General features: G+C 43.8%; 1 protein-coding gene across 1 annotated transcript; it reads right to left on the bottom strand.

Moving 5' to 3' along the window:
- Window positions 1-713: 713 nt before the first annotated feature.
- LOC138789374 (calcium-activated chloride channel regulator 3A-1-like) lies at window positions 714-26,804 on the bottom strand. Its single transcript, XM_069967986.1, has 14 exons — window positions 26,652-26,804; window positions 20,816-20,953; window positions 17,878-18,028; window positions 15,717-15,825; window positions 13,014-13,191; window positions 12,578-12,802; window positions 11,859-12,086; window positions 11,598-11,772; window positions 10,552-10,658; window positions 8,235-8,456; window positions 6,118-6,388; window positions 5,836-6,000; window positions 3,490-3,726; window positions 714-1,840 (listed from the first exon to the last, which is right to left on the bottom strand). The coding sequence occupies exons 1-14, from the start codon at window positions 26,802-26,804 to the stop codon at window positions 714-716; spliced, it is 3,486 nt and encodes a 1,161-aa protein (XP_069824087.1).
- Between the last annotated feature and the right edge of the window lie 927 nt (window positions 26,805-27,731).

Genomic DNA, 27,731 nt, shown 5'->3' with positions numbered 1-27,731 from the left:
ATTAGTTGTACAAGTCTCCACCACGACTAAAATTAATGAAAATATTATATAAACACAATAAATAAAAAGTCACAACACTCCTGTACTGTTCCTATTTCTCATATGAAACGGAAAAAAAAAAACATAAAATGACAGCGTTTATGAATGTCCCAAATAAGATATAATGTTATGTATAATATAATTAGCTATAAATAAAAACACAGATTACAAAGTGATAAAAAAAAATGCATCCACCCCACAATGGCATTATTAAATCTTAAGTTTCACCCTACAAAAATAAAAAAAAAAAACATTTATGGACTGAAAAATAAAAAAAAAAAGGTTATGGAGGTCAGAAAAGGGCAACTCAAAGCAAGTTTTTCTTTAGTTATTAAAATATAAAAACAATGTAAATCCACTATTCTTGTAAACAGACTGGTTCCATAATGTGGTTTAAATTACCTAATCACATTTTATTTATTTATTTTTTCAATTTCACTTCTATTTTATTTTTATTTTTTTATTCACAGCATATTTTATGAAAAAACTTCTTGAATTCACAGTATAGTTTATGGTAAGGGAAAGTCATTTGAAAATACAATTATGATTCTTAAGAGACAAGGAGACAAAAATTGAAAAATAAATATTTTCCCGATCCTTCAGAGGTTAATCGATTTTTTAACATATTGCTACTTTGGTTTTTTAGATTATCATTTCACACGATTTATCTAATTTTAAGCTAAGGTGGATGAGTATGAGCCTCTTTTGACATATCTGGTAAAGTAGACGGTAAGACATATAGCAATAAAGACTATGATTGCGGCCACGCACACCACCACTACTACAACAGTCACGTTTATGTTAGTAGGAGACGAGTTACTTGTAGTAACTTGGGGAACGGTGATTGTGCTGTTCGTTAGCGGGGTCTTAGTCGAGTCACTTTGGCCAGCTGTGGTGTCTGTTCGTGTCACAGAGCTGTCAGTCGTCGTGGGGGTTTGTCCATCTGGTGGCTGGGTGAGGTTAGATGGTGGAATTGTTTGGGAAAAAATTGAAAGTGTTGATGTTGGGCTTCCAGTTGGTGGCACGGTTGTTCCAGTGAATGGTGGCTTATTGTCAGTGGTAGGGGATATGCTTACAGATGGCACTTTACCACTACCAGGGGACAATGTATTATCTGTGGGGAGCATAGTACTATATGTTGGGGTGACATTTGACGTGCCTGTGCCAGGGTTTGGTTGGTTAGTATTAGGAGTTGGTGATGATGGGCTTCCAGTTGGTGGCATGGTTGTTTCCGTGAATGGTGGTTTATTGTCAGTGGTAGAGGATATGCTTACAGATGGCACTTTACCACTACCAGGGGACAATGTATTATCTGTGGGGAGCATAGTACTATATGTTGGGGTGACATTTGACGTGCCTGTGCCAGGGTTTGGTTGGTTAGTATTAGGAGTTGGTGATGATGGGCTTCCAGTTGGTGGCATGGTTGTTCCAGTGAATGGTGGCTTATCCTCAGTGGTAGAGATTTTGCTTACAGATGACGGAGAGCTGCTTGGCACTGTGTAACTAGTCAGAAGTGTAGTACTGTCAGTAGTCGTGGACGTTTCTGGAGTAGTGCTGTTGAAGACCACAGTCTGTGCTATGTTAGAAACATCCGACTCTTGATTGTCCTGACCAATGGCGCTCATAGCAAAAAAAAGAACCATCCCATGTTGGGCAGCTATACTGCTTGGCTGAAAAGTGAATTGTTCCCGGGATCCAAACAGTTGTGGCGTCAGGCTAGAGATATCTATTGGAGCTGAATGGGTGAAGTTGTCCCTGAGATATCTCGGGTTCGTGCTCATCCGCAAGTCGTATCTTGCAGCTGGAAAGGAAACATGTGGACGTGGGTTATATAAGGACTGAGAACCTGCGGATAGAATAGCTGCAATAAAACCTTAACGCTATCAGGCACTAACTGCAATGTGTCATCTGATTTCTTAACAATACGACCTTTATAACCTAGAAGTGTAAAAAAGTATGGAGGTGTCTTCAGGACAGAACATTCAGCACAAGTCAAACTCTTTTTTAGGAGAAAGGTTGGCCATGTGGTGTGTTCTCCCCGGCGCATGGATCCTAATGTATCCAACCGAGTGCAGGATATAGGGACATCACAAGAATAGGAGAATCATCCTACTGGAACCTAAGATAGTACATACTCGTGAAGAGTGAATATACCTACAGTTATTACTCATGACTGTGATAGCTACATGAGAGGGTCGAGCAAATTCAGAATTATAGCCCATCTATAACAGTGTTTAGTAGTAGACCTCCATAGGTTTCCATTCAGCTGATGGAGGCCAGAAGAGGGTCCCTTTGGCCACTATCAGTCTGGTATATATCAGAACAGCACAGTCTGAGGTTTTAAGGATTTGGAGTAAGTATTTATTCTCCACTATGGCCAGGGAGTGTCTAGTCACTGGTCTGTAGCTATTATGGGGTCAATATTTACTTTGGGGTTTCATAAGGGGCTGTTTTTAGGCTTGAGTTTGGTTTGATATCTGCAATCATTCTGAGGTCTATTTTGAGATCTGATCTTGGTTCTGTGTCTATTCTGAGGTCTCTTCAGGGACAAGTCAAAACTTCATGTGTAATTGCAGCCCAAGGTTATTCTCCCAAGAGCCCCTTTGATGGTGTTTTTTTTTGTTGTTGTTGTTTTTTGGTGCAATTTTTTAAGCCAAAACTAGGAGTGAATTAAAAACAGAGAGAAGTAGAATCTCTCGTATCTAATTCCACTTCATTTTACTATCAGAAAATGAACTTTTGTCTAAATCAAGTTTTTATGTTACGTTATGAACTTTGGTGATCTTTTTTTTATTCTAATTTTCTATTTTACTAGAGATGAGCGAACCGGGTTCAGGTTCGAATGTATCCTATACAAAAAAAATTGGACGTAGAGATGCTCATTGTGTGTATGTCTATGGGGCCTGCCATAAAGCATGTCAATAAATGCTGTTAAAAAAAGAAAAAAAGCTTAGGCAAGATGGCAGTCCCCATAATAATGTACTAAATGTGAAATGAAATTATAATTGGAAAAAATAAAATGATGAGAAATGATACCATGTTCCAGTATCTAATCAGTAAAAGCAATTCTAGCTGACACATTCCCTTGAAGATCTCCTACTAACATTGGCATCAAAGACTACAAAAATATTACGAGTGAGCGCACCTATTTGGCATCGGCTTTTACTACTTGGAACTGAGATAAAAGTGGAATGGGATTGGCAGGCAGAACATTGCACAGTGTGTCACGTTCTCTACCATTTATAGGAGAGGATCAGCTACAGAAGCTCATAGTCATCAATAAACAGGGGTAAGGCAGTAGCCTTGTTGGTTTGTGTTTCGCTTTACTTAGCGATGATGACTAAACGGTAGGGAATTGTATTGGTAATAATGTAAGTTATTTCAAAGTTTTATAGTTTTACAGTCCTTGCCATCCAATTAACTTCCATAGTCCCCAAGCAGAGAACATACCTCGGCCTTGGTCCAAGTCACCACCACTTGCTGTCCAAGACAAGATGATCGAGTTTCCTTGAACATTTGCTTCTAAATCAGTTATTTTACTAGGTTTGTGGGTGATGGTAGGTGGGGAGGCTGGCACCTTATTGACCATGAAAGTCCCTCCCGAAGCTGTCCTACTAATGTGCCCGACAGTAATACGGAGATCTGCAGCATTAACCGATGATCGTGGAGGATTCAGAGATGTTCTGCCTGTGAAACAGGACAATGAATTATTTTGGTTATAGATATATTGGCACAAAATTCTTAAAAAGTTCTATTCTCTATTTTTGATAAAAACTTTTTAAGCACTGGGTGTGGCGGATATGTGGTTACCATTGCTGCCTTGTGTCCTGGGTTACCCTGGTATTATGGGTAAATGAGCAAAACAATTGGCAACAAATTACATTAAGTCTAAATTTTGCATAAAAAAAAATTGATTTGTTAGGATCCAAAATGTTGTGATTCAGTTCAGATTTGTTTAGTCTCTGCTGCTGTACATTGTGCACAGCAGCTTCTACTAATGGCCCTATTCCACGGAACGATTATCGTTCGTTTTCGGACGATATCGACCGCTACGGACGATAATCGTTCCGTGGAATAGAGTGCAACGATCAGCCGACATCGTTCATGTCGGCTGATCGTTGCAGTCGCTTGTTTTTCAACATGTTGAAAAACAAGCGACTGATATAGCAGCGATCTGCTGCCGTCGCTCCGTTGAATAGGAGCGTCGGCAGCAGATGCTGCTATATCCTATGGGCTGCCCGGACGATCAGCGATCCTCCGAGCAGCCCCCCCGCAGCTCCCCGCCGCCCCTCCCGCACTCACCCGCTCGCTGCAGCCGCGTTGAATAGCGGCGGCAGCGAGCGGCGAACGAGGAGCAAACGAGCGCTAATAGCGCTCGTTTGCTCCTCTAAAACGACCCGTGGAATAGGGCCATAAGTCATGGGCCTTTTCCACTGGAAGCTGAAATACATTGGGTTTCTTCTTCAAAATATCTCCCATGGGATACATTAAAAGGAGAATGATACAGCAGCAGAGTTATAGTACAGGGCTTCACCTGCTCTCATGCAGCCACCAGGTTCCCTCATACACAGCCCACGTAGCATCATGTAGCATCAATGTGCCATCATAATGCTTCCATGTACCATTATACTGCCTCCATGTGCCATTATACTGCCTTCACGTACCATCATACTGCCTCCACGTACCATCATACTGCTTCCATGTACCATCATACTGCCTCCATATACCATCATACTGCTTTCACGTGCCATCATACTGTCTCCATGTACCATTATACTGCCGTCATGTACCATCATACAGCCTCCATGTGCCATCATACTGCTTCCATGTACCATCAACTCCCTCCATGTACCATCATACTGCCTCCATATACCATCATACTGCCTCCATGTGCCATCATACTGCCTCCATGTGCCATCATACTGCTTCCATGTACCATCAACTCCCTCCATGTACCATCATACTGCTTCCATGTACCATCATACTGCCTCCATATACCATCATACTGCCTCCATATAACATCATACTGCCTCCATGTAACATCATACTGCCTCCATGTAACATCATACTGCCTCCATGTACCATCATACTGCCTCCATGTACCATCATACTGCCTCCACATGCCATCATACTACTTCCATGTACCATCATACTGCCTCCATGTACCATCATACTGCCTCCATGTACCATCATACTGCCTCCATATACCATCATACTGCCTCCATGTGCCATCATACTGCTTCCATGTACCATCATACTGCTTCCATGTACCATCATACTGCCTCCATATACCATCATACTGCCTCCATATACCATCATACTGCCTCCATATACCATCATACTGCTTCCATGTACCATCATACTGCCTCCATGTACCATCATACTGCCTCCACATGCCATCATACTACTTCCATGTACCATCATACTGCTTTCATGTACCATCATACTGCTTTCACGTGCCATCATACTGTGTCCATGTACCATTATACTGCCGTCATGTACCATCATACAGCCTCCATGTGCCATCATACTGCCTCCATGTGCTATCATACTTCCTCCATGTGCCATCATACTGCCTTCACGTACCATCATACTGCTTCCATGTACCATCATACTGCCTCCATATACCATCATACTGCCTCCATATACCATCATACTGCCTCCATGTGCAGCCATACAGCCTCCATGTACCTTCATAGAGCTTCCATGTGCAGCCATACAGCCTCCTGTACACAGCTCTCTTTACTCTGAAGAAAAGTAAGTTACCTATCAAATTGTACATATAAAATGACCTACCATCTTCCACATATCCAGGGATGTAAAGAGCGCTATTTCTTGGCAGCGCTAATCTGTTTTCTTCTTCTTGACTTTCCACTTGCACTTTTAAGTTGTACCTTCCGTTTCCAGAGAAAGAAGTGAAGTATCTTGAGTAGACACCATCATTCCTGAAGATATCAGCACCTGATATAACAAAGGCATGATTTCAAAGATTAAAAAAAAACAAAAACCATTGCTATTTATGAATAATGTTAAAAAAAAACAGAATGCCAAAGGCTTCCTTGAAAAGGTCTACGTTACCTGCTCCATTGTCGAGAAGTTCTACAGTCACAGAGCGGCCACTTTCTGCTTCAACAATTGCCGTCACATGTAAGTTGGTCACAGGAAGGAGATCTTGGCGCACCGACGTGTATATAATCATTGGGTCGGGGTAGTCATTGGTGTCCTTGTTCATATGGGCAGTTATGGTGATTGGAGCCACATTATCAGCCGCGGCCTTGGATGTCACGATCATACCCACTGCCTGATTGGTTTTTAGGCTGTTACAAATGGTGTAAATCCAGGCCCCAGTCTATAGGATAAAGAAATCATTCAAATTAAAAAATAAAGAAAGTTAACATTGTAATTTTTGGTCAAAGATGCTTGCCTTGTTAACCTCTCAATGGCCTTCTTATTCTAAGCTTTAAAAGGGTGATCCCCTTTTCCTCAGAATAGGTGATTAGTGTCTGATCAATTGGGGGGGGGTCTAACCACTGGGATTTCCACTGGTAATAAGAGTGAATGTAATTTGTCATATTGATTGGTACAATTTTGAGGTAATAAAAGACAGCAATCGCTGAGCTCAGGGATACCAGCGACAAAAAAATCAAATGGAGTAATCACTGAAGAGTCTCCACTGATACATTGCCTCTATAAATTTAAATATGCAAAAACAGGGTCCGTGGAGTCACAGTTACGAGTCTCAAAGCACAGGAATAGCCAGATATCCCTCCAGGGGAGGGAAGCCTATTGCCAAGGGGGTGCCTCCCAGTGGGAAGATCACCAAACCACCCTGAAACGTAGCCCCTTAAGTCCCACTCGGTTGTGAGCTTTGGGACCTAAATAGGGAAACACCAGGGTGGCCCCTTTTACGTCAAAGTCTAACTCTGTGCCGAGTATTGCAACATGACAAGGGTTTACCAAGGCAGGCATCCATCCACCGACGATCGTTTTGGGGTAGTTGCCCCTCGTCAGTGTGGAGTAGGATTCTGGCTAACAGGGGCAATGAAAAATAGACCAACAAAACACAGCAATCACTGAGCTCAGGGAGAACAGCGACGAAAAAATCGAATGGAGTACTTACTGAAGAGTCTCCACTGATGCATTGCCCCTACCATTTTGAGGTACATGCAAGTTTTCCTTTGTTCTTTTTTGTTGTTGGTCAGTGTTACAAAAAAACAATTCTAATTTTTTATTTATTTCTTTTTTTCCGGTGTTCACTGAATATCACAACTTCATATTTTTGTTTAACATTGACACAGTGATTGCTTATTAGCATAGCTTTTTAACTTTTTGCAAAAAGAGTCTATGGAGCCTCATGTAAGAGTCTCAAACACGGGACTAGGACTAAAACCAACATATTAAGTGTTCCTTTCAGTTAATATTCAACATAATTTACAAGCTGTTTCAGGGAGTTGCCCCTCATCAGTGTGGAGTAGGCAGCACCTTGTAGACCAGCACAGTAAAACAATTACTGATCTCAGGCAGGCCAGCTAAAGACCAGCACTGTAGGGTGCTAGTAAAAGTGCTCAAGACATTGAAAACTTAGGTGCATTGTCTCCTGGGAATTATTTATTAAAAATATTATTTCTTTTTTAGGTCTTCACTGAATATCCCAACTTGCTATTTTTGTTCATCACTGACACAGTGATTACTTATAAGTAAACCTTTCTAACCTTTTAACAACTAAATTGATAAGGGATCTGATAGCTTTAGGACTAAAACATCTGTATATTTTGATTGCTGGTATAAGACACTGCAATGCTTCTGTGTAAATAGCTGCCAATGTAAAACTCATGGAGTTTCTCATGGAGGGCTTCTTACCATGAATCAGGAGATATAACTCTTATTTTCATGTGTTGTGCCAGTGCTGAGCTATAAGTTTTGGAATTTTGTGCAAATTAGCATATAAAGCTCACAGGGTGTCCCCTGGGATGCAAAAGTCCAGCAATGTTCACAAGGGGTGGGGGGTTACATGCAGGCAAAGGGGAGAGAACACTTATTTTTAGGTTCAACCTAATTGTGATTTTTAATGTGTTTTTATATACAAAACTGTAACAAAATTGCATGCACAAAAATGTTAAGTAAATAAACTGTATATAGATGAGTTATGCATCAATATACAACGCCATCCTTATCATCTCCAGTGTGTATATTACCTCTGCCTTTCCTGGGATTTGAAGTCTAGACGAATTTGAAATTGTATTATTGGCGAATTGAGCCTCGGTGTAAGTATTCCCATTGGGATCTTGTAGATGGATGCTGGGTACGGTAGTTTGCCATGTTACCAGGAAAAAAGTGGACGTGCCAACTGTGGCATCAATAAAAACGGTGCTGTTCACACAACCTCCGGGCACGATGTCTAAACTTCTACTTTCCAGCTGTTACAACATGAGAGTAATAAACCAAAGAACATATTAAAAAGTGTTAAATAGACAACAACTCAAAGTGACTCATTTATATCAACACTTAGGCTATGTTCACATTACGTGAACGGCCGTCCATTCCGTGACCCGGCCGGGTCATGGAATGGCCGGTCTATGCCCGGATCATCTCGGCCGGTACTGTAATACCAGCCGGATGATCTTTCTGGCCGTAGTGGTCTGATGCGGGCGCATCAGCGTGTGCCCGCATCAGAACTTGCCACTGCACACAATGAAGCAAGCGGCCTGAGCCGCTCACTTCATTGTGTGAACTGACAGGGTTTCACTGAATTGCAGCCGCAGAAAACTGACATGTCAGTTATTCGGGGCGCCGCACAATGTGTATACACTCCGGCCGGGATCCCATTGAAGTAGAGGCAGTGTTCACAGGCGCATAAGGTACGTTTGTTGTTGCCGATGCAACAATGGATGTACTTTTACGTAGTGTGAACATAGCCATAATCTGGATTTAAACCATAGATGAGACTTTTAAAACTTTTAAAATTAAAGGAGTTGTCCAGCAATTTCAATGCAGCAGCATAGATCTGGACAGGTAAGTTTTTTTTGTTGTTGTTGTTTTTTTTTTTTTTTTGCAGCACCAATAAGCAATTAAAAAAAAAAAAAAGTTACCGGCAAATTTTACAGGACAGTCAAATGAGAAGACTTATTCAATGCAAGTAACTACAGAAAATGATGACCAGCACGTCTTCATTTTTAATTTTTACTTTTAATTCAAAAAGCCACTTAACATTCAAATTCTACCTCAGATATGTTTAGCACACCAGCATGTTTCTATCACCGCAAGGTCCCCAAGAGCGCAGATGGCATTCAAAACATGTTGGTGTGCAAAGACACTTGGATGAAACTTGGGTGTTTTTAGTGGCTTTTTTTAAAAATAAAATAAAGTTTTAGCTGAAAATACACTGGATATTCTATATTGTACTTATTGGAATCTAAGGAAACAAATCTTTCTTTAGGGTTTCTGCACACTACGGAATCTTGAAGGAAAATCTGTTGCGGATTCCGTGATTCGCACCCGCTCACAGACTCTGACGGCTGCGCGTGTCTTCATAGACTCCATTCTATGCACGAGAAGATTCCGCCGTCCATCCAAAGAATGAACCTTTTACTGTGCACATACACTAAGAGAGTAAAGCAGGCGGTGTACAGAATCACAGAAATTGTATAGAAGCTTTAAAGGGAACCATTCACCCCGTGGCCCCCGGCAGAAACTGACATACAGTGACATAAAGGTCAATATACTTACCACATCGCTTCCGGTCCCGTCCCTGATCCCGTTGTTGACACGGAGAAATCGCCGATTCTTCTTCTCCCGCCCATTATGGTAATGAGCTGAGATGAGTCCAACGTCCATAGGAAACGACAGACGAGTCCAACTTATTCATGAGGTCCTCTTCTCGTCGCCGCCCATCCACGCCTCCTGGAACTTGATTGACGTCTTCAGTCTTCAGTCTTCTGCCGAATTCCCGCGCAGGCGCCGCTGCGATGGTCTCGTCACCTCTTCTGCGCCTGCGCGGTAAACAGGATACGTGTTCGAGCCAATCGGCGCACGCGCAGTAAACAGTGAAGCTGCGGAGCGGCTTCAATTGTGAACTGCACATGCGCCGAAAACGACTGTCACGGCGCCTGCGCGGGACTCGGCGAGAAGAAAGAAGACGAGGAGGAAGAGGACCTGGCGTCAATCAAGTGCCGGAGGCGGGGAGAAGGCTGGATTTCGGACCCGGCGGCGCTCATTACCATAATGGGCGCGAGAAGAAGAATCGTCGATTTCTCCGTGTTAACAACGGGCTTCGGGACGGGACCGGGAGCGATGTGGTAAGTATATTGAACTTTATGTCACTGTATGTCAGTTTCTGCCGGGGGCCACGGGGTGAATGGTTCCCTTTAAACTGGTTGCTCAATTCTCCAAGGAGAGCCGAGCAGAAAGGATGTTGTTAACACTTGGACATATACTGTGTAAAGTTAGTTATTCTTTTTCTGATCACTATCCATTAAAGCAAAAATAGCAAATAACAAGTATCTCGTGTCTCACCAGGATAGACTGTTCACTGACATCACCATTCTGACTGGAGATTGCACTGAAGGCATGGAGTAAGTCATTTCCAATAGATTTATCAGTTATATAATGTTTTTGTCCTCCTGAAAGATAATGGTGGACTCGTTTAGTATTCTATGTTTAGATATTTTAGCCCTCACCAATCAATAAAGGGGTGTTCCTGGTGTTTAAGGAAGAGGAACCCTACATCCTTCATATCATGTGATTGACACTGATACTTTATCCCATTAACAGTGTCACTTATCACTTCCTATGATTTAAAGTAAAGACTCCTTTATCCTACCTTTAACAACTATCCTCTATCCACAGCATAAGGGATGAGTGTCTATTCTCAGGAATGGAGGGACCCACCACTGGGGCCCCATTATCTCAGAATGGTGTGGCATTAGGACATGCCCCCAGGCTGCAGAGAAAAGTGGCAGGGGAGCAGAAGAAGGAGAACCAGAGTTGGTCGCACCAGCCAAGGACCAGGGATACAAATTTAAAAGGTCCCAGCAACATGACTTTTACCCAATTAGGGTACGTGCACACTGCAGAATTTCTGCAGAGACTTTAGGCAGATTCCACCAGGTGGCCTCTTCTTAAAGTTCCGCCTGATCCATTGACTAAATGATATTTGACACCGGATTCCGTTGTCCGCCCAAAGAATTTACTTGTCAATTCTTTGGGCAGACGGCAGAATTTGCCGGCAAATATTATTCAGTCTATGGAACAGGGGGAACTTCAAGCAGAGGAATTCCGTAGTGTGCGCGCACCCTAAAAGTTTTTCCCTCTAAAAAACCCTTCCTAAAACATCTGATTGTAGCACTGGCTTCTCTCAGCTGTTGTCTCCAGAAAAAGCATCAGGTTGAACCTTATTTGTAAATGAGCTCTGGTTTACATTTGGGGATCATTGCATTAGAACACTACTATGTAGTTATTGCACTACAAGACTGGCATCAGTATTACTAGAAAGAGGCAAAATTTTCTTAACTAGAAGACTCCAATGCAACCTTTTGAGAGCATCAATGATCTGCACCTACCGGTCATGTCTGCAATCTGCTGGAGTTCCATTGACGCCTCAGATCCAAGTGATATTGTATGGATAATTGCTCCACTAGCTGAGACTTCCCTAATGCACTTTGCAAAGTTTGTTTCACCATCTGAGGCCAATACTATTTCAGTGCCGACAGCCGAGCCGTCCAACTTTTTATTTACCTACAACAAGAAGGACAAATCCCACCATGTACAACGAGGCTTCTGGACTTAGGTATTACGTTGGCCTTGTTGGTAATGTAACATACCTTTAGTGCCTCGAGAATTCCCTGACAGATATCCCCAACATCCTTTATGGTTGTTGAGGGAATGGCTGAGATTAACTTTGCACGGTCCTCTTCACCTTTTATACGAACAAGATTAGAAAGGGGAAATGCTAAAGTACCAAACTCAACCATCCCGACGTAAGTGCCGATCTCGACAAGCTGAGAGAGGAAAAATTCAGCTGCTTGGTGTAACCGACCAATACGATTGTACTAAAGGGTAAAAAAAAAAAAAAAAAAAAAGATAACACGTGTCACAGAACGGCCAGTGTTTTACAGCGTGTGAATTCGGCCTTTGCTTGCAACAAAGTATTTACATGGTACATGTATATGGTATTGTATGAGGGTTCTGGGTCTGTCACTATATGGGGTTTCTTTTTCTGGCTTGAAGACTTTGTGGCCATGTGTGAGAATTTCATGTGTGAGAATTTCATGCAATCGGGCACCATGGCTGGCAATGAGGGCTCATTGGCTGGCAGTAAACTTTCTGTGGCTAGAGATAGATGGTATCTTTGTATGTGGTACCATAGAGGTTCTGTGGCTGATACTATATTGGGTCTCTGTAGCCGGAACTATATGGACTTTCTGGGGTCACCAGTAGATGATAAATCTGTCTCTTTGGTACAACAGTACTTTGGAGGAGGTTTAATGTTCCCATCATAAATAATAATATCAATAATCCTTATTTTCGACAATGCACGTACATTATCCATACTTCCAGAAATATCACACGCCAATGTTATGACCCTTCTCTTATCCTGCAGTAGTGTGAATGTAGGGCCCGGCAGATCAGCGTCAGATCTTGGAGGTGTAGACATGATGTCTGTAGAGCTCATGATAACGTCCCATGTACTGCGACCATTACAGATTTGGTTCTGTGGACTCGGAGCCTCGACGTTATGATTGCTGTCATTGCAGAAAGACGTTATCTACAATAGGAAACAAAGGGATTATGGGTAACCAATGAGGAACCAAGATGTATACGTTCACCCTGGAGGTAAATGGTGAAGAATAAGTATCTATATATGTTGGTTATTGTGTATTAGAACACATAGATACTAGGACACATGGTTTTAGATGTATGGATTCCAAATTACCTAATATATACCAATACATTGTATATACAGTCTAGATACTTACAGAAGGAAAGGCTGCAGAATACATAATGGATTCCTGCACATTCTGGACCTTCTCAGGCAAAAAGAGACATCCTTGTTCATAGAGACCAGTGTAAGGATCAATGTTGCAGTCTCTAAATGAACAGGAATCTTCTTGACATTCTTCTATCACATCACTGCCCTTAAGACTCACAGAGCACCTGGGTTGAGAAAATTCAAAAAATGTTGGAGACTGGTAAATAAAAACTTCTATGAGCGGTGGAGTATCACTTTAGGCTTAAAGTGTACCTGCCATTTCAAAAAAACTTTTGACATGTCACACCTGTACCGATCAGAAGAACGACCCGCTCTGTGTAAGAAAAGAAGAGTTGGAGTGCATCTTCTCCCGGCTCATTCTCTCGATCAGTACAGGTCTAAACCCTTAGACCTGGACCAAGCGAAACCTTTGACGTGTCTCTATAACATACCAAACGTTTTTTGAAACGACAGTGACACCTTAGCCACTGTTTTGCAAGATCATCAAAAACGTATACCCCTTACAGTGGGGATTACCTGGTTACTGGTCACAATACATTTGCCTCTAGTTTCTAGTCAATCTGGTGCATAAACTTTTATCTGCTCTATCCTGGTTATAAACCACTATATATATTTTTGTGTGGAAGAAGTTTGCACAATATATGTCAGGGACGGTTAGCCAGGTAGAGGACAGGACAAGACAGTGAGCCCTGAACTGGACCCCACCACTGTCCCTACCTGCTTGCCTCAAGACAGTCCTAAACACCTGCGGGCAACCACAGTGATGGTCCCTATCTACTAAAGTGAATACACACAACGGAGACAGACAGACAATACAATAAGCCAAAGTGATCGGATCGGGTTGATAACAGCGGACAGCAAAGGTACAAGATCGGATTACAGTCGGATGGTCAGAGTGTGGTGTACACCCCTCATGTGGATGCACGGTGGGTCACTTGCCAGCTGGTTAGGTGTGACGCCAGTTGTATGGTTGTTGGCCAAGATATAGCCTTCCCTGCTTACACCCGCGCTGCGAGATAGAGTTCCTAGGCGTCTAGCAACTTTGCTCTATCCGAATCAGTTCCTTTACTTTCTATGGATACTGTCCTGCACTGTGTCTTTCCTTGTCCACGGCGTGGGTTAGGATGATCCCTGACTTGTCCTCTCTAGTGGAAGCCTAACATTGCGTAGTGTTGAGTGGAGTGACTGGAGAAAAAACTGTGTCTAGGAACTTGTGTACTGCATCTAGACCACAACTTAGACTGGGGACCTGGCCAGGGCCCAACTGGACCACTGTAGAGAGAATTCTGGCTTGTGTCCTTCCTCTACAGAGTCCAAAGACAAAAGACCCTACACTTCCTCTACCCATGTGACCTCCTTCCTACAGCACATGTAAGGTGTGCTGGGAGTGAGTGAGGAGTGCGTATGTGAGAAGTAAAGAGAGAGATGAGAGGAGAGAAGAATAAAGAACTCTCATTGGCGTACAGATCCTTGTGGTACACAAATAAACAATAACCCTTTGAGTACTACAGCTGTGCAATAACTGAGTATACAGTACATACTTGCAATAACGACATCTTGTGGTAAAACTCTGGTACTACTACATCACCACTGATGCTTAAAAGTACAGGCCTTTGCGAAGGGTGTAACCAGTAGCAACACCCATGGTGGGACACCACAAGAGTCAAGCAAACGAGGTCAGACAGAACAATAGAATGAATCAAGCAGAGGTCAAGGATAGTTTGAAACATTATGAAAATGCTTTGTCAAGACAAACTAATAGCCTTGCTGCTGACCACACAGACTATTTATGAGATGAAGGAGTCCGGTCCAGATCCCCATTGGACTGGCACTCAGATAGCAAACAACACAAGACTGCTCAGCTGCAGGAATCAGCTAGCAGAGAACAGAGTAACCCTATCCTTTCCAGAGCCAGAGAGGCAATACAGATGTGGCTAAACAGATAAAACAGCCCTGATCACACCATGTTCAGCGCCTTCTGCGCTTTAGGCCCCTAACAGAGGAGCGCAAAGGCACATTCCTGACAATATGGCACCATAGAGATGCACAATATGGCTGCTCTAGGATTGTCTATGTACTGATATTACGAATATGTATTGCAGTGGTAGGGTACTTGTGGCCTCTAGGCTCTTGAAAAGCTACAACTCCCATCATGCAACAGCTGGACCGCTGCAAGTTCCCCACCATGGATGTAGGAGCTCAGTTTGTTGTCGTACTTAGAGTCACGTGACTCTATTGTGTACATGAGGATTCATTGTTAGTTGTATTTTAACTAAAACATTCCCGAAGAAACCAGTGATAAAATATGATGCTCTATAAAAGAACATGGTGTTTGCTTATAATTCTCACATTGTATATTTATCTAACACTAGCTGAGGGTGTGGACACAAACGTCCTTCTCTTAGTTCAACATGTGGAAAAGTTTTGTCTCTGGATATAATAAAGTAATCCGTCAAATATTCTCGTCTATTGAACAAGGGTCTATACTGAATGATATAGACGTAGTCAACATATATCATATATAGTATTTACATATACAGTACAGTATATATAGTACTTATAATCCACATTTTAATGGTAACCCAGCCATAGTTCATAATAAAAGGAAATAGGGCTAATCTACACCCAAACCTGCAGAACATGCAAATCCGTAACAGAATTCATTGTGTGAACATGTCCTTAGCATTACCTGGTAGCTTCTACCTTTAGTTCTCCAGATATATAATAGGGAATCTCAGTGTTGTATTCATCAAAGACCCCCCAGCGGAGGTGCGCCCATTCATGGACAAACGTTCTTCCTAAATAAATAAACAAAAACCCTATGAATATGGAACCTGGATCCTGGATTACATCTGAGCAATCTACAGGGAGCTTTGTATTTTGTGGTCTGGGCATTAGTGATATAGGCTCCCAGAGTGACTGCTAGAGGTTCACTGAGGCATGCTGGGTAAATACTGCAGTGCAAATATCAGTTTAGACAAAGTAAAACTCTGTAAATAATAAAAGTCATATATAATTATATATAGTTAGAGATAATTGAATGGGTTACCCCACATGCAATTTACAGATGTGTCCATCCTTAAATTTCATTTAATTGAAGGACAAGTTAAGCCCTATCCACAATATCCACAGTATGGAGACATAACTAATAGTCTTAAAGAGACTCTGTCAGTAGGTTTCTGCCGTCCTATCTCAGGGTAGCATAAACTAGTGACAGAGAAGCTGAACAGAATGATGTATCACTTACATAGTTCTGTGCAGCTTATCCAGAGATCTCCTCCTGAATAACATGGACAAAAAGTAGTCCTCTCCATTATGTGCATGAGCTCAGTAGTCCTGGATATTCATGAGAATCAGAAAACTCCGCCCACCAGCTGCTGTTGGCAGTTATCTATCCATGCTGTGTATAGGCAGTTAGCTGTCAATCAGCAGCTGGAGGGCAGGGGGTGTGGCAAGAATCCTATTCTCCTGCATAATAGGAGAGCAGCTTAACAAATAAAACATCGATCTGTCCAGCATTTCTGTCAATAGTTTATGCTTCCCTTATTTAAGGTGGCATAAACCTAGTGAAACGGAAAAAAGAAAAAGTTGCCAAATTCCTTGGAAACACCAACGCTGTCTTCACAAAGTCATGGGACCAAAGTTTTATGGTGAAAGAAATGGAAAGCGTTTATTTAGGATAGCACAAATATATAACGCGTTTCAAGAGCCTAAGCTCTCTTTATCAGATACAGATGCAATTTTACACGGGCGCCCGCTCAGGGAGCATCCCGGCATGCTACTCCATACTAGCTTGCAGTCTTCGGCACCAGGATTATTCGGTCTCTACATCGGTACCCCATTTCAGGGATGATATGCATTAAGCCCAAGGGGCAACAAGGTGAGCCTCCTACCAACCTCACCTTCCTTTTCCTTACTGTACGGTATCACACGAGGCACTGCCTGTCGCCTGTTTCTTTTTTCTCCACTATATATACCTAGTGACAGATTTCTTTAAGTTTGAGACCCTAAAAACCCTACTGAATGGAGCTGGGGGCAATTTGTTAGACGTTGAAGGGTGCAGCTGAGCGCTGCTTCTCCCCACTCTATATACATGACCCTTGACAATCCCATAGAATTACATTATAATCCCATCTTTGTCAGCCGGTACAGGGACGGAAGTGATGGTGCTTAGTGTGGACTAGTCACTAGGACAGCTCCATCATCATCCTAGTCACCATGACAACCATGGTCCCAGCAGCGGCCTGTCACTTTAGGGAGGCTCACCACATGGATCACCCGCCTGATGTCACAGCCTCTCTATGCCACTGGGTGACTTCCCTCCAGTGTTGAACCTGACGAGCTAGGGTGGTTTCTCAATAAAGACTTGATCTACCCGAATGCTGCTGGACTACATGTATCCTATCAAAGGGACATGTCCAAAGTTTTTTTTCTAAACTTAATGACCCTTTGAAAGAGTTGTCAAAGGGATCCCCAGCCTTCCACCTCCATGCCGACATTGCAGCTAGAAACCTCCTCATATACCACAACAACACGGTCTGCTCCCATCAAGTATTTGGAAGAGAATTAGACAATATAAACATAGAACTGGAAGAGAGTGAGGTTTTAGAGCCTTGGACAACCCCTTTAAATCAACCCATATGTGACAGATTAGCTTCATAGAATGTCAGGGATTGTATAGTCAAATTCAGTTCTGGGGATGTGTTTTTGGGAAAATTACAGCAGTGACAAAAAGCAGCTACACTATGGAGTATAATAGCCTAGTACTGCCCATCCAGATACTGATTCTTATTATTGCAAAATATGAGATCAGAGCAAAAAACAAACCACATGGTGCATGGGGACATTACCTGGAGGTCCGTACACCGAGGACAGACTTGTATTCAGCAAATAATTGGGTGTTAGATTAATGTATTCTCCTGGCTCCCCGCAGCCTCTGTACTGGACGGTATATGGGCTGTCACCATATTTCTTATTAGGATTGGAGATGATAATATCCGCCTGTTGGAACACAATATACATGAACGATGATTAGTGGAGGAGTTCTGAGGCGTCTTTGCAGGTTTTCCGTTACTTTGTCGTTATATTTACTTGTACTTGGAAAAGTCAGGTGACAACCAGAAAGTTTGTCACATACCCCTTTTTATGTGAGGATGGGATGAAACTTACATATTACACCTGCCACTTTTTCATGTTAAATTTGTCAGACAGAATACCCCTTCAAAAAATCTATGGAAAAAAAAATCTGAAAAAAATTTCTAAAGTCTAATGTGCACTTAAATAGTATCAATAAAAAAGTATATCTCATCCTGCAAAAAATGATCCCAATGGGGTATGGAACATGGAACCATTGCTGAAAACTGAACTTTTATTTGCCAATGATAAGTAAAAGATTTCCCCATGAAGAAGGAAGTGGATTAAAGTGTTCAAAAACTACCTTACTATCAAATTTTTGATTCAAAACATTTTTTTTTTTGCTTTTTTTGTGGTTGTATTTTACTCTGCACTTCAAACGTTCCACAGGTACAACCCGTCGTAACAAGCTGCGCTCGGTTCCTGATAAATAACATCCCGTGGAATTGGCTTACTGGTAAACAGGAGCCGGTGTAACTAAGAAACAGAATAAACATTTTCACCAAACAGCAGCCGAGTAGGGCAAGAATGTATGAATGTTTTTTATATCTTTGTTATGAAGCTGGTGACGCTGGATGTTTATATACTTCTATATATAGTATGTGATTGTAATGTGTCTGTGCCTTTTATCAGTCTCTTTTTTTACTATTGCACTTTTAGTAGTCACGTTATATTTCAGTGCTGCTCAAGGGTTTTACTATTCTTTACTGCTCCACTTAGGAGCCAGAGTAGACAATGTTTTCTATTATTTGGCATTTATGGAATGTTTGGTGCACCACACAGCAATTGTTAGGACAGGGACAGGGTAACACAAGGACAGGTGAGTCCTGACCCTGGCACCCGCTGCCCCTACCTACTTGCCTCAGATGCCCTAAGCGGCAACAGACAACTGGACGGAAGTCCCTGATTGTACCAAAGTGCAACACAGAACAAAACAAGACAGATACAACACAATAGAAGCGCAGTCAGAAATCCGAGTCAATAACAGCCGAGCGGTGCAGTACAAAAATGTGTCCTGGGGGGGTAGTCAAAAAGTCAGAAGCCAGATAACCAGAAATAGAGTGCAGGATAAATGCTATATCAAGATACACTAGTAAACTAGGCACTATTGCAGGCAAGGAACTGAGCACAGGGGAGAATACTTATGGGGGTGGGAGTCCCAGCCCCAGGCGTTATTAGGGCTGAGACTCCAACCCCAGGACACAGAACACCATATAACTGGCGGAGGCTGCCACCACTCACTATAATAAAATTCAGTGCACCTGCACCGCTCAGCCGGAGGCAGTCAGCCCTGAATGTGGCATGATCAAAAGGCACCAACGTGCTCCTAGCAACCTGGCCAGCCGGTAGCTAAGGAAGCCATCGGAGCGCTCCCTGCACCAAGCCGATTCGGTTGTCAAGGAAACCATAGTCAGGAGACCAACCGCACACTCTGTAGGTTCTGGGAGCTGGTCGACTCCTGACAGCAATGCTAATCTTCAGAAATAATAGCTCCGTATTAAGGAACAAATTTGTTTCTACAAAATCCTTTAGAAAAATGCTCCTTAGGGTGCAAACTCACACACCGTATACGCAGCGTATTTACTGCTGCGATGTGCAGCAGATTAAATCTAAATAACTGAACACAGAATCAAATCTGCACCATCAAATCTGCTGCGTATCTGCTGCATATACGGTGTGTGTGTTTGTACCCTAATGAATAGTTAACAAAATAAATAAATATGAGCGAACTTATCAAAAGGCGGGTTCGCCAAACTTTTAAGCAAACCTAAACTTTTCTTAACCCCCTGAAATAATAATAAATTATTATTATTTCAGAGGATTATGCTGTGGCATTCAGTTAGTTTTTTGTTCCAATGTTGGTGTTGGAAACAAAAACAGTAACATTGGAATGAAAATATGAACATATGAACTGGTTACAAACTGAACCAAATAGTTCAGGAAGGAATCTCTGTTTGTGATGTTCGGTTCAGTCTTCTCTAATAATAATGCATAAGGTTGAAATTTTTCTCCACATGTTTTTTTTTCTTAAAAAAAAAAAGAGCCATAAAAAACTGTGTGTGGGGGGGGGGGGGGTGACTGAAAAATGCTACACACTGCTTGAACATTTTTGAAAAACTGTTAGCTGTAATTTATCTTTCTAAAAACAAAAAAATTACTTTTCCTTTCCTGTTTACCAGCAAACCACGCCGCGGGATGTTATTTATCAGGAACTTTTCCAAATGTAAGGGCAAAGACACTGTTAAATTCCCTCCATAGAGATTTTATTTTTTTTTATCATTAAGCTATGATCTCACACCGTATTTTGATAATTTTTATTTTAACTATTAGGGTATGTTCACACTGAGGAATAGGAATGCTAGAGGAATCCTATAGAAGTCAATTGGGGTTTAAATTCTGCTGAATTCAGCTTGAATTCCGCTTGTATTGCACTCAAATTCCGCTCAAATTCTGCCAGAGCTGAATAGGTGAGGAATTTCAAGCAGAAAAACTTTCCTTTACAATTCCTCTCCTATTCCTTAGTGAGAACATACCCTTAAACTTAAAAAACAGATCAAAGGTAAAACATGGCTGGTAATAACGTGCGCAACATAGCCACCTGTTAAAAATAAGTCTGAATCTAGCGTGGATGAGGCCAGTGTTTCTTATTCTTACCTTTTCATAAGTTTCTGTTGTTCGAGCTTTATAGTTGTTTGCTGTCCAGTTTGATGGGATGAGAATCCTCACATTTCCTATAGACAGACGCTTCTCCGTAGCATTGAATAGGTACATCGATGCATCTTTCACCATTTCCTAGCAAACAACAGAAAAGAAACTCGATGCACATCAGAAGTGAACTGAAGTTTTTTTTAATTATTATTATAGGGTATGCTCACAAAAAAATAAAATAAGACAGCACAATAGGTATAAAACGCAGCTGTATTTTTAATTTAATAAAGTGTGTGAATTTAATAAAGACTATGGAAAAAATGTCAGTCTGGGCACACGTTTTTTTTACAATTATATTCTATATTTATCAAGGGTTTTGTGCCTATTTTTCGGTGAATAAGTGTTGGTTGCGCCCATTTTTTTTTATCTAAGTGGTATTTATGAACCAGTATTCGATGTGAAATTGATAGATGTAATTTTTTTAAATAATCTCTCTGTTTTATATATTTACTTAAATATTTGCATAAATTACATGTATTTGTGTGATTTGCACACCTGATTTTATAGATCTCATAGACAGAGCCATAGTTCTTCCTGTAGTTCACAGGAAGTCAGCTGACCCAGGAAAGACCACTTCCTCTAACACATTAAACACAGTCATTTTTTGTGGGTCAGGCTGGTGATCACATGACCCAGTTACAGTAATGAAAAACATATACAGTATGCCTCTGTTTCCCTATTTAGGTCCCAAAGCTCGCAACAAAGAGGGCCTGAGGGACTACGTATCAGGGTGGTTTGGTGCTCTCCCCACTAGGAGGCCCCCCTTGGAAACAGGCTTCCTTCTCTGGAGAAAGGGATATATGGCTATTCCCGTGTTTTGACACTCACAACTGAGGCTCCACCGACCCCTTTTTTGCATATTCAAATTTTGTAGGGGGCAATCCGGAGACTCGTAAATGAGTATTCCATTGGTTTTTTTCACTGTTCTCCTTGAGTTCAGTAATTCGTGTGTTTTGTTGGTTACTACTGGGGGAGCACACAGGGGGACTATATACTACTGGGTGAGTGCACAGGGGGACTATATAAGGGCTGATGGGAGAGAAAAAATTCCAGTTTTCCAACTAATAAGCATCAATTCTGTATGTAAATAGTTCAACAACGTTTGTGAATGTTACGGCCGCGGCGGCGTCCCGCGTTCCGGGCCGCCGCCGCGACCGCTACCTGCCCTATGCAGCAGCCGGTGTCCATAGTCGGGGACCCGGCGCTGCTGTCACCTCGGCCCCGGGGGGCGCCTCACCTCTCCACGCTCCTGTCTCCCGCTGTGCCGGCCGGCGCGCGCGTCCCCGCCTCCTAGGGCGCGCGCGCGCCGGCTGTCTCAGATTTAAAGGGGCAGTGCGCTCCTAATTGGTAGTTGCACCCAATCACTCCCCTATAAATCCCAGCATGCCCTGTCCTTAGTGTTGGAGCCTCTACATGCTTCCCATAGCGTTTGGCCCAGCTCCCTGTTGTTCCTGATACCTGTCCGCTACCTGGTCCCTAGTCCTTGTTCCTGATTCCTGTCCGCTACCCGGTCCCTACTCCTAGTCCCTGGTTCCTGCTTCCCGTCTCTCTGCTGTTCCTGTGCCCAGCCTGTCACCTGCGGTACGCTTACACGCCACTGTCAGTACCTGCTCCTGTCACGCCTCGCCTGCCGTCACCAGCAACCAAGCCAGGGGTAGCGACCTGGGGGTCGCCTGCCGCAGCAAGTCCATCCCGCCTTGCGGCGGGCTCTGGTGAAAACCAGCGGCCCCTTAGACTCCGCTCCCTGGTGAGGTTTGTGCCATCGCTGGTGCCGGTCCAGTGGATCCACTACTCCGGGCGTTACAGTAGGCTCCAACCATGGATCCCGGCGAGGTGCCAGATCTCCGTGACGTCGCCAGAGTGGTCGCGCAACAGGCTCAACAAATCCAGAAACAGTCACAGCAGATCCAGCAACTCACTGCCGCCTTACAGCAGCAGACTACTGCCCAGCGCACACCATCTCCTGACGCTGCTTCTTCACTCCGACTGGCCCTCCCAAGCAAGTACTCTGGGGACTCTAAGTTGTGCAGAGGATTCCTGACTCAGTGCACCATGCACATTGAACTTTTGAGTAGTCAGTTTTCCACCGAGCGCTCTAAAGTGGCTTTCATCATCAGCCTATTAGAGGGTAGAGCCCTGGCCTGGGCCACGCCACTGTGGGACCGTGATGATCCAGTTGCTGCCAATCTCCGGGCCTTCCTATTTGAGTTTCGCTCCGTCTTTGAGGAACCTGCCCGTGCTTCTTCAGCCGAGACTGCTCTCCTCAATCTCTCTCAAGGCAGCTCCTCTGTTGGTGACTACGCCATCCAGTTCCGCACCCTGGCAGCCGAATTGGACTGGAACGAGGCCGCCCTATTGGCCACCTTCAAGAAGGGCCTGTCTAGTCGTGTGAGAGACGTGCTCGCTGCCCGAGACCTGCCTACCTCCCTGAACGAACTCATTCTACTGGCCACCCGAGTTGATACTCGTTTTTCGGAGAGGGAGGAGGAGGTTCGGCATGAACATTTACTAACCCGTTCCCGTCGCCATCCCCAGCTGGCGCCAGTTTTCCAGAATCCTGACCTTTCGATGTCCCAACCCTCTCCTGAGATTCCTATGCAGGTGGAACGGGCTCACCTGACGCCTGATGAAAGAATCCGGCGCCTGGAGCAGAATCTCTGTCTCTATTGCGGTGGTTCCGATCACTTCCGGCTGGGATGTCCCCTACGTCCCCAAACATCCGGAAAATGCTCGCACCTAGGTCCGGTGGGACAGGTGTCCCTAGGTGTGAATGCCACCATTCCAAGTCTGTCTATGCCAGTTTCCATCCGGACTCCCTCTGGACAAAATCATCAGACTACTGCCTTCCTCGATTCTGGGTCAGCAGGCAGTTTTATTGCGGCAACATTGGTCCAAAGATGGCGGCTACCCGTGACCCGACTAGCCAGGCCCCTGACTATCTCCTCGGTCACAGGCGAAATTCTTACCGACCGTGTGTACTACCAGACCGCATCTTTAGTCCTCCAGGTGGGTCCTTCACATCAAGAAGAGATATCCTTCTACGTCCTGCCCCATTCTTCCCCCGCGGTCCTCCTGGGACTCCCGTGGCTACAAAAACATGCCCCTCAGCTGGACTGGAGAACCGGGGAGATTCTCAGTTGGGGTCAGGACTGTTCCCACCAGTGTCTCAAGTCACCTCAGACCAAGTGTATTATGTCATTTCCTGTCCCGGCCAAGCCTCTATCCGGCCTACCGGCAGAAGACCAAGACTCGGCGGATGCCTTCTCTGCCGAGGTGTACCCTCTCCCCGTACCCAAGACTAAGGTCGTATCCTCTCACCACCGGAAGAACTTACAGAAGGTCCCTTGCCACGTTATACCGCCTGATCGCCTAGTACCAGTCGTCACCTCCACTCTTCAGAGAGTACCCCCCGGAAAGACTCATGTTCACCCTGCGCTTCGAAGAGGTATTTTGAACTGGGGACATTCCTCGTTGGAGGCCGGGCACCCGGGAGTCCGTAAGACCGGCCAACGGATCTCTCGCCACTACTGGTGGCCCAGCCTATCCCAAGATGTCAAAGACTTTGTGGCTTCCTGTGCCATTTGCAGGCAAGAAAGAGGGGGAGGCCAACGGGGGGGGGTACTGTTACGGCCGCGGCGGCGTCCCGCGTTCCGGGCCGCCGCCGCGACCGCTACCTGCCCTATGCAGCAGCCGGTGTCCATAGTCGGGGACCCGGCGCTGCTGTCACCTCGGCCCCGGGGGGCGCCTCACCTCTCCACGCTCCTGTCTCCCGCTGTGCCGGCCGGCGCGCGCGTCCCCGCCTCCTCGGGCGCGCGCGCGCCGGCTGTCTCAGATTTAAAGGGGCAGTGCGCTCCTAATTGGTAGTTGCACCCAATCACTCCCCTATAAATCCCAGCATGCCCTGTCCTTAGTGTTGGAGCCTCTACATGCTTCCCATAGCGTTTGGCCCAGCTCCCTGTTGTTCCTGATACCTGTCCGCTACCTGGTCCCTAGTCCTTGTTCCTGATTCCTGTCCGCTACCCGGTCCCTACTCCTAGTCCCTGGTTCCTGCTTCCCGTCTCTCTGCTGTTCCTGTGCCCAGCCTGTCACCTGCGGTACGCTTACACGCCACTGTCAGTACCTGCTCCTGTCACGCCTCGCCTGCCGTCACCAGCAACCAAGCCAGGGGTAGCGACCTGGGGGTCGCCTGCCGCAGCAAGTCCATCCCGCCTTGCGGCGGGCTCTGGTGAAAACCAGCGGCCCCTTAGACTCCGCTCCCTGGTGAGGTTTGTGCCATCGCTGGTGCCGGTCCAGTGGATCCACTACTCCGGGCGTTACAGTGAAAAGTTAACAAAACACGTTTACTACTGATGTTCAGCTCGGACCTTCACCTGACAATACCCCTGAAAGTGGACCTTTACTGAAAGTTGTTGAGTACCCCTGATCTGGTGGATGTCCCAGCTCAGACATGATCAATTTCCACTGCCAGATGCCTTGTTTTCATGGAGATTAGCTGTCTTCAGAATAAGTCTGCCAGCAATATTTTCCCATCTGCCCTTGGAGATCACATGCAAGCTTGACCGAACCAAGTGTGCATGCGTATGGTTGGATAGGGACAAGCATGTGTCCTACAGCTGTCTTATATGTATGGCCAGCTTCATAGAGCATGCAGTAATTCAGAGATCTCACCTTTCACCCCTATAGAACATGTGCATGTCCACTTTTATTTTTACTGAAAACTTTTTATTGTTGCACATATCTTCCAGCGTGTTGGGCGAGCACGCTAGGATGCTGCTCGAATAACATCCAAATGATCGTTCTTTTTTTTTTGTTCTAATTTTTGTATATTTTGTTCCTCCATGGAATATTTAAACAAAAATACAAAAATTAGAACGAAAAAATGTAATAGCTTTCTGCAAAACACATTAGAAGTTCAGCTGGATTGCCGGCCATTACATTTTTTGTTCTAATCTTTGTATATTTTGTTTAAACACCCCCCCCCCCCACACACACACACACACACACACGAAAAAAAGAAATATACAAAAATTAGGAAAAAAAATTGAAATATAACTCAGAACCATTGTTCCCATGTCAACCAGGCACCCTCCACTCTGTCGAGTAAGGGGCACCTGGTAAAATGCTGAAGTCTTCCATCAAGGACACGGAATGTTAAAAAGTTGCACTATTTTTGTGCAACATTTGGACAAAAATGTGCAATTTTTATGCTTTGATACATTCTCGCCATAGGCCCTAGTAGCCATAGACAGTTTGACTCTATTAAAGGGAGTTTCTCCTTTACACAATTCCTTTAAAGTTCACCCATCATTAAAAAAAAATAAAAAATGAGACACTACAGAGACCCCCATCATTAGGAGAATGAGTGGGGAGCAGTGTGGCAGCACACTGTACTTCCCCCCTAAAAAACATCTTGGTCCAGCTAGCCCTATAGACTTATCATAGTGCTGCATAGGTGGAGTTTCTAAAGGCTTATTCTCCTGATCCATGGAGACCCACGAACTATTAAACTTTTTGACATTTCAAAAGTTTTTTTTTTTTTTTTTACAGTATTGCCCGTTTAAATGCACCCTGACCTGGCTGAGGTGGGTTCTGTGATCACTGCTGCCGTTCATTAGCTAAAAATGAGGCATGCACCCAAATGAGCTGTAGAATTACTTCGATGGGCATTCTACATTACTTAAAATTTTGCATTTTCATTTCTGCTCTGCAGGCAGAATCAGGAGCAGATTGCCCAAGTGGCAAAAGATTTCTTCCAAAATTCTATCCAAAATATCCATCCTACCTTAATTTTTTCAATAAGCCCAACATCTTCTCGTAGTGCAGGGTTGATGGCAATGACAATATCTTCATAGCTGCCATTATTCAGCCGGATGAATGAAGTCACCGTTACTGAGACGAGGTGAAGGAGTAAGATAAACCTGAACGTGTTCCTCATTGTCACAGTGGAAGTGCTTCCCGCTGCTCGGCTTCTGCACAAGTGATGACTCCTGCCTTTGGCTACTGGTGAATACAACACGAAGGCGGACGTATCCCTTTATAACGCTGGTTCATGAGGTTATGGGACATCTAAACAAACAACTTTATAGAATATTACATAATATGGACTTTTTTATCCTGCTCTTTAATTATCTTCAAGAATAAACAAAAGTTTAGCTTTTCCAATGGTGTCTATACGTTAACCTCTTCTATTTTAAGGATTTTACACAATATGTAAGATTATAAAACATACTTAAAATAGCCAGAGTAGAAGTTATGTCAGCGTTTAACATGGTGTTTAGGTAGTTAGCAGATTCTTACGTGCCGTACCCGTGGCTCTATTCAAACCAAAGTAGTCGGGGGCCCGATATGGAGATCGTGGGGGGTACGGAGTTTGGACGCAATCTCTTACTTGTCCCCTAGTCTGTGGATCGGGGACAAGTTGATTTTCCCTGGACAACCTCTTTAATCTCTTTACTTTTTTCTCTTTTTCACAGAAAGCATGAGGAGTATACTTAAATTTAAAAGGCATAAAAAGTGTGATGGTTGCAGTTCACATTAGGTGGCTCAGTAAAGCTTTGTGGTTGTTGGTCATATCTGGCGTTAATGACACATGAACCTTCTGGAACACAACATGACAGCCCTGATGTCAAGAGCCCTTTCCCTACCAATCCTTTCTACAAGCATCTGTTGAGTCCACAATGTGCTTAAACTGACTCCTACTGCCCCAGGTCCTAGTTATATTAACCCCTTAAGGACAGAGCCTGAAATGGCCATAAGGACAGAGACAAATTTTATGAATATGACCTGTGTCACTTTATTCATTAATAACTTCGGGATGCTTTTATCTATCCGGCTGATTCTGAGATTGTTTTCTCGTGACATA

This window comes from Dendropsophus ebraccatus, chromosome 4, assembly GCF_027789765.1.
Source record: "Dendropsophus ebraccatus isolate aDenEbr1 chromosome 4, aDenEbr1.pat, whole genome shotgun sequence".
Classification (NCBI taxonomy): Eukaryota; Metazoa; Chordata; class Amphibia; order Anura; family Hylidae; genus Dendropsophus; species Dendropsophus ebraccatus.
This window is presented reverse-complemented; position numbering and strand designations above follow the sequence as displayed.

Coding starts and splice junctions, on each gene's coding strand:
- LOC138789374 (XM_069967986.1), bottom strand. CDS start 26,804: ATGAGGAACACGTTCAGGTTTATCTTACTCCTTCACCTCGTCTCAGTA. Junction 15,826..17,877: donor CTCGGTGTACGGACCTCCAG/GTAATGTCCCCA, acceptor TTATTTATTTAG/GAAGAACGTTTGTCCATGAA. Junction 8,457..10,551: donor TCAGTGAACAGTCTATCCTG/GTGAGACACGAG, acceptor ATGTTGTAACAG/CTGGAAAGTAGAAGTTTAGA.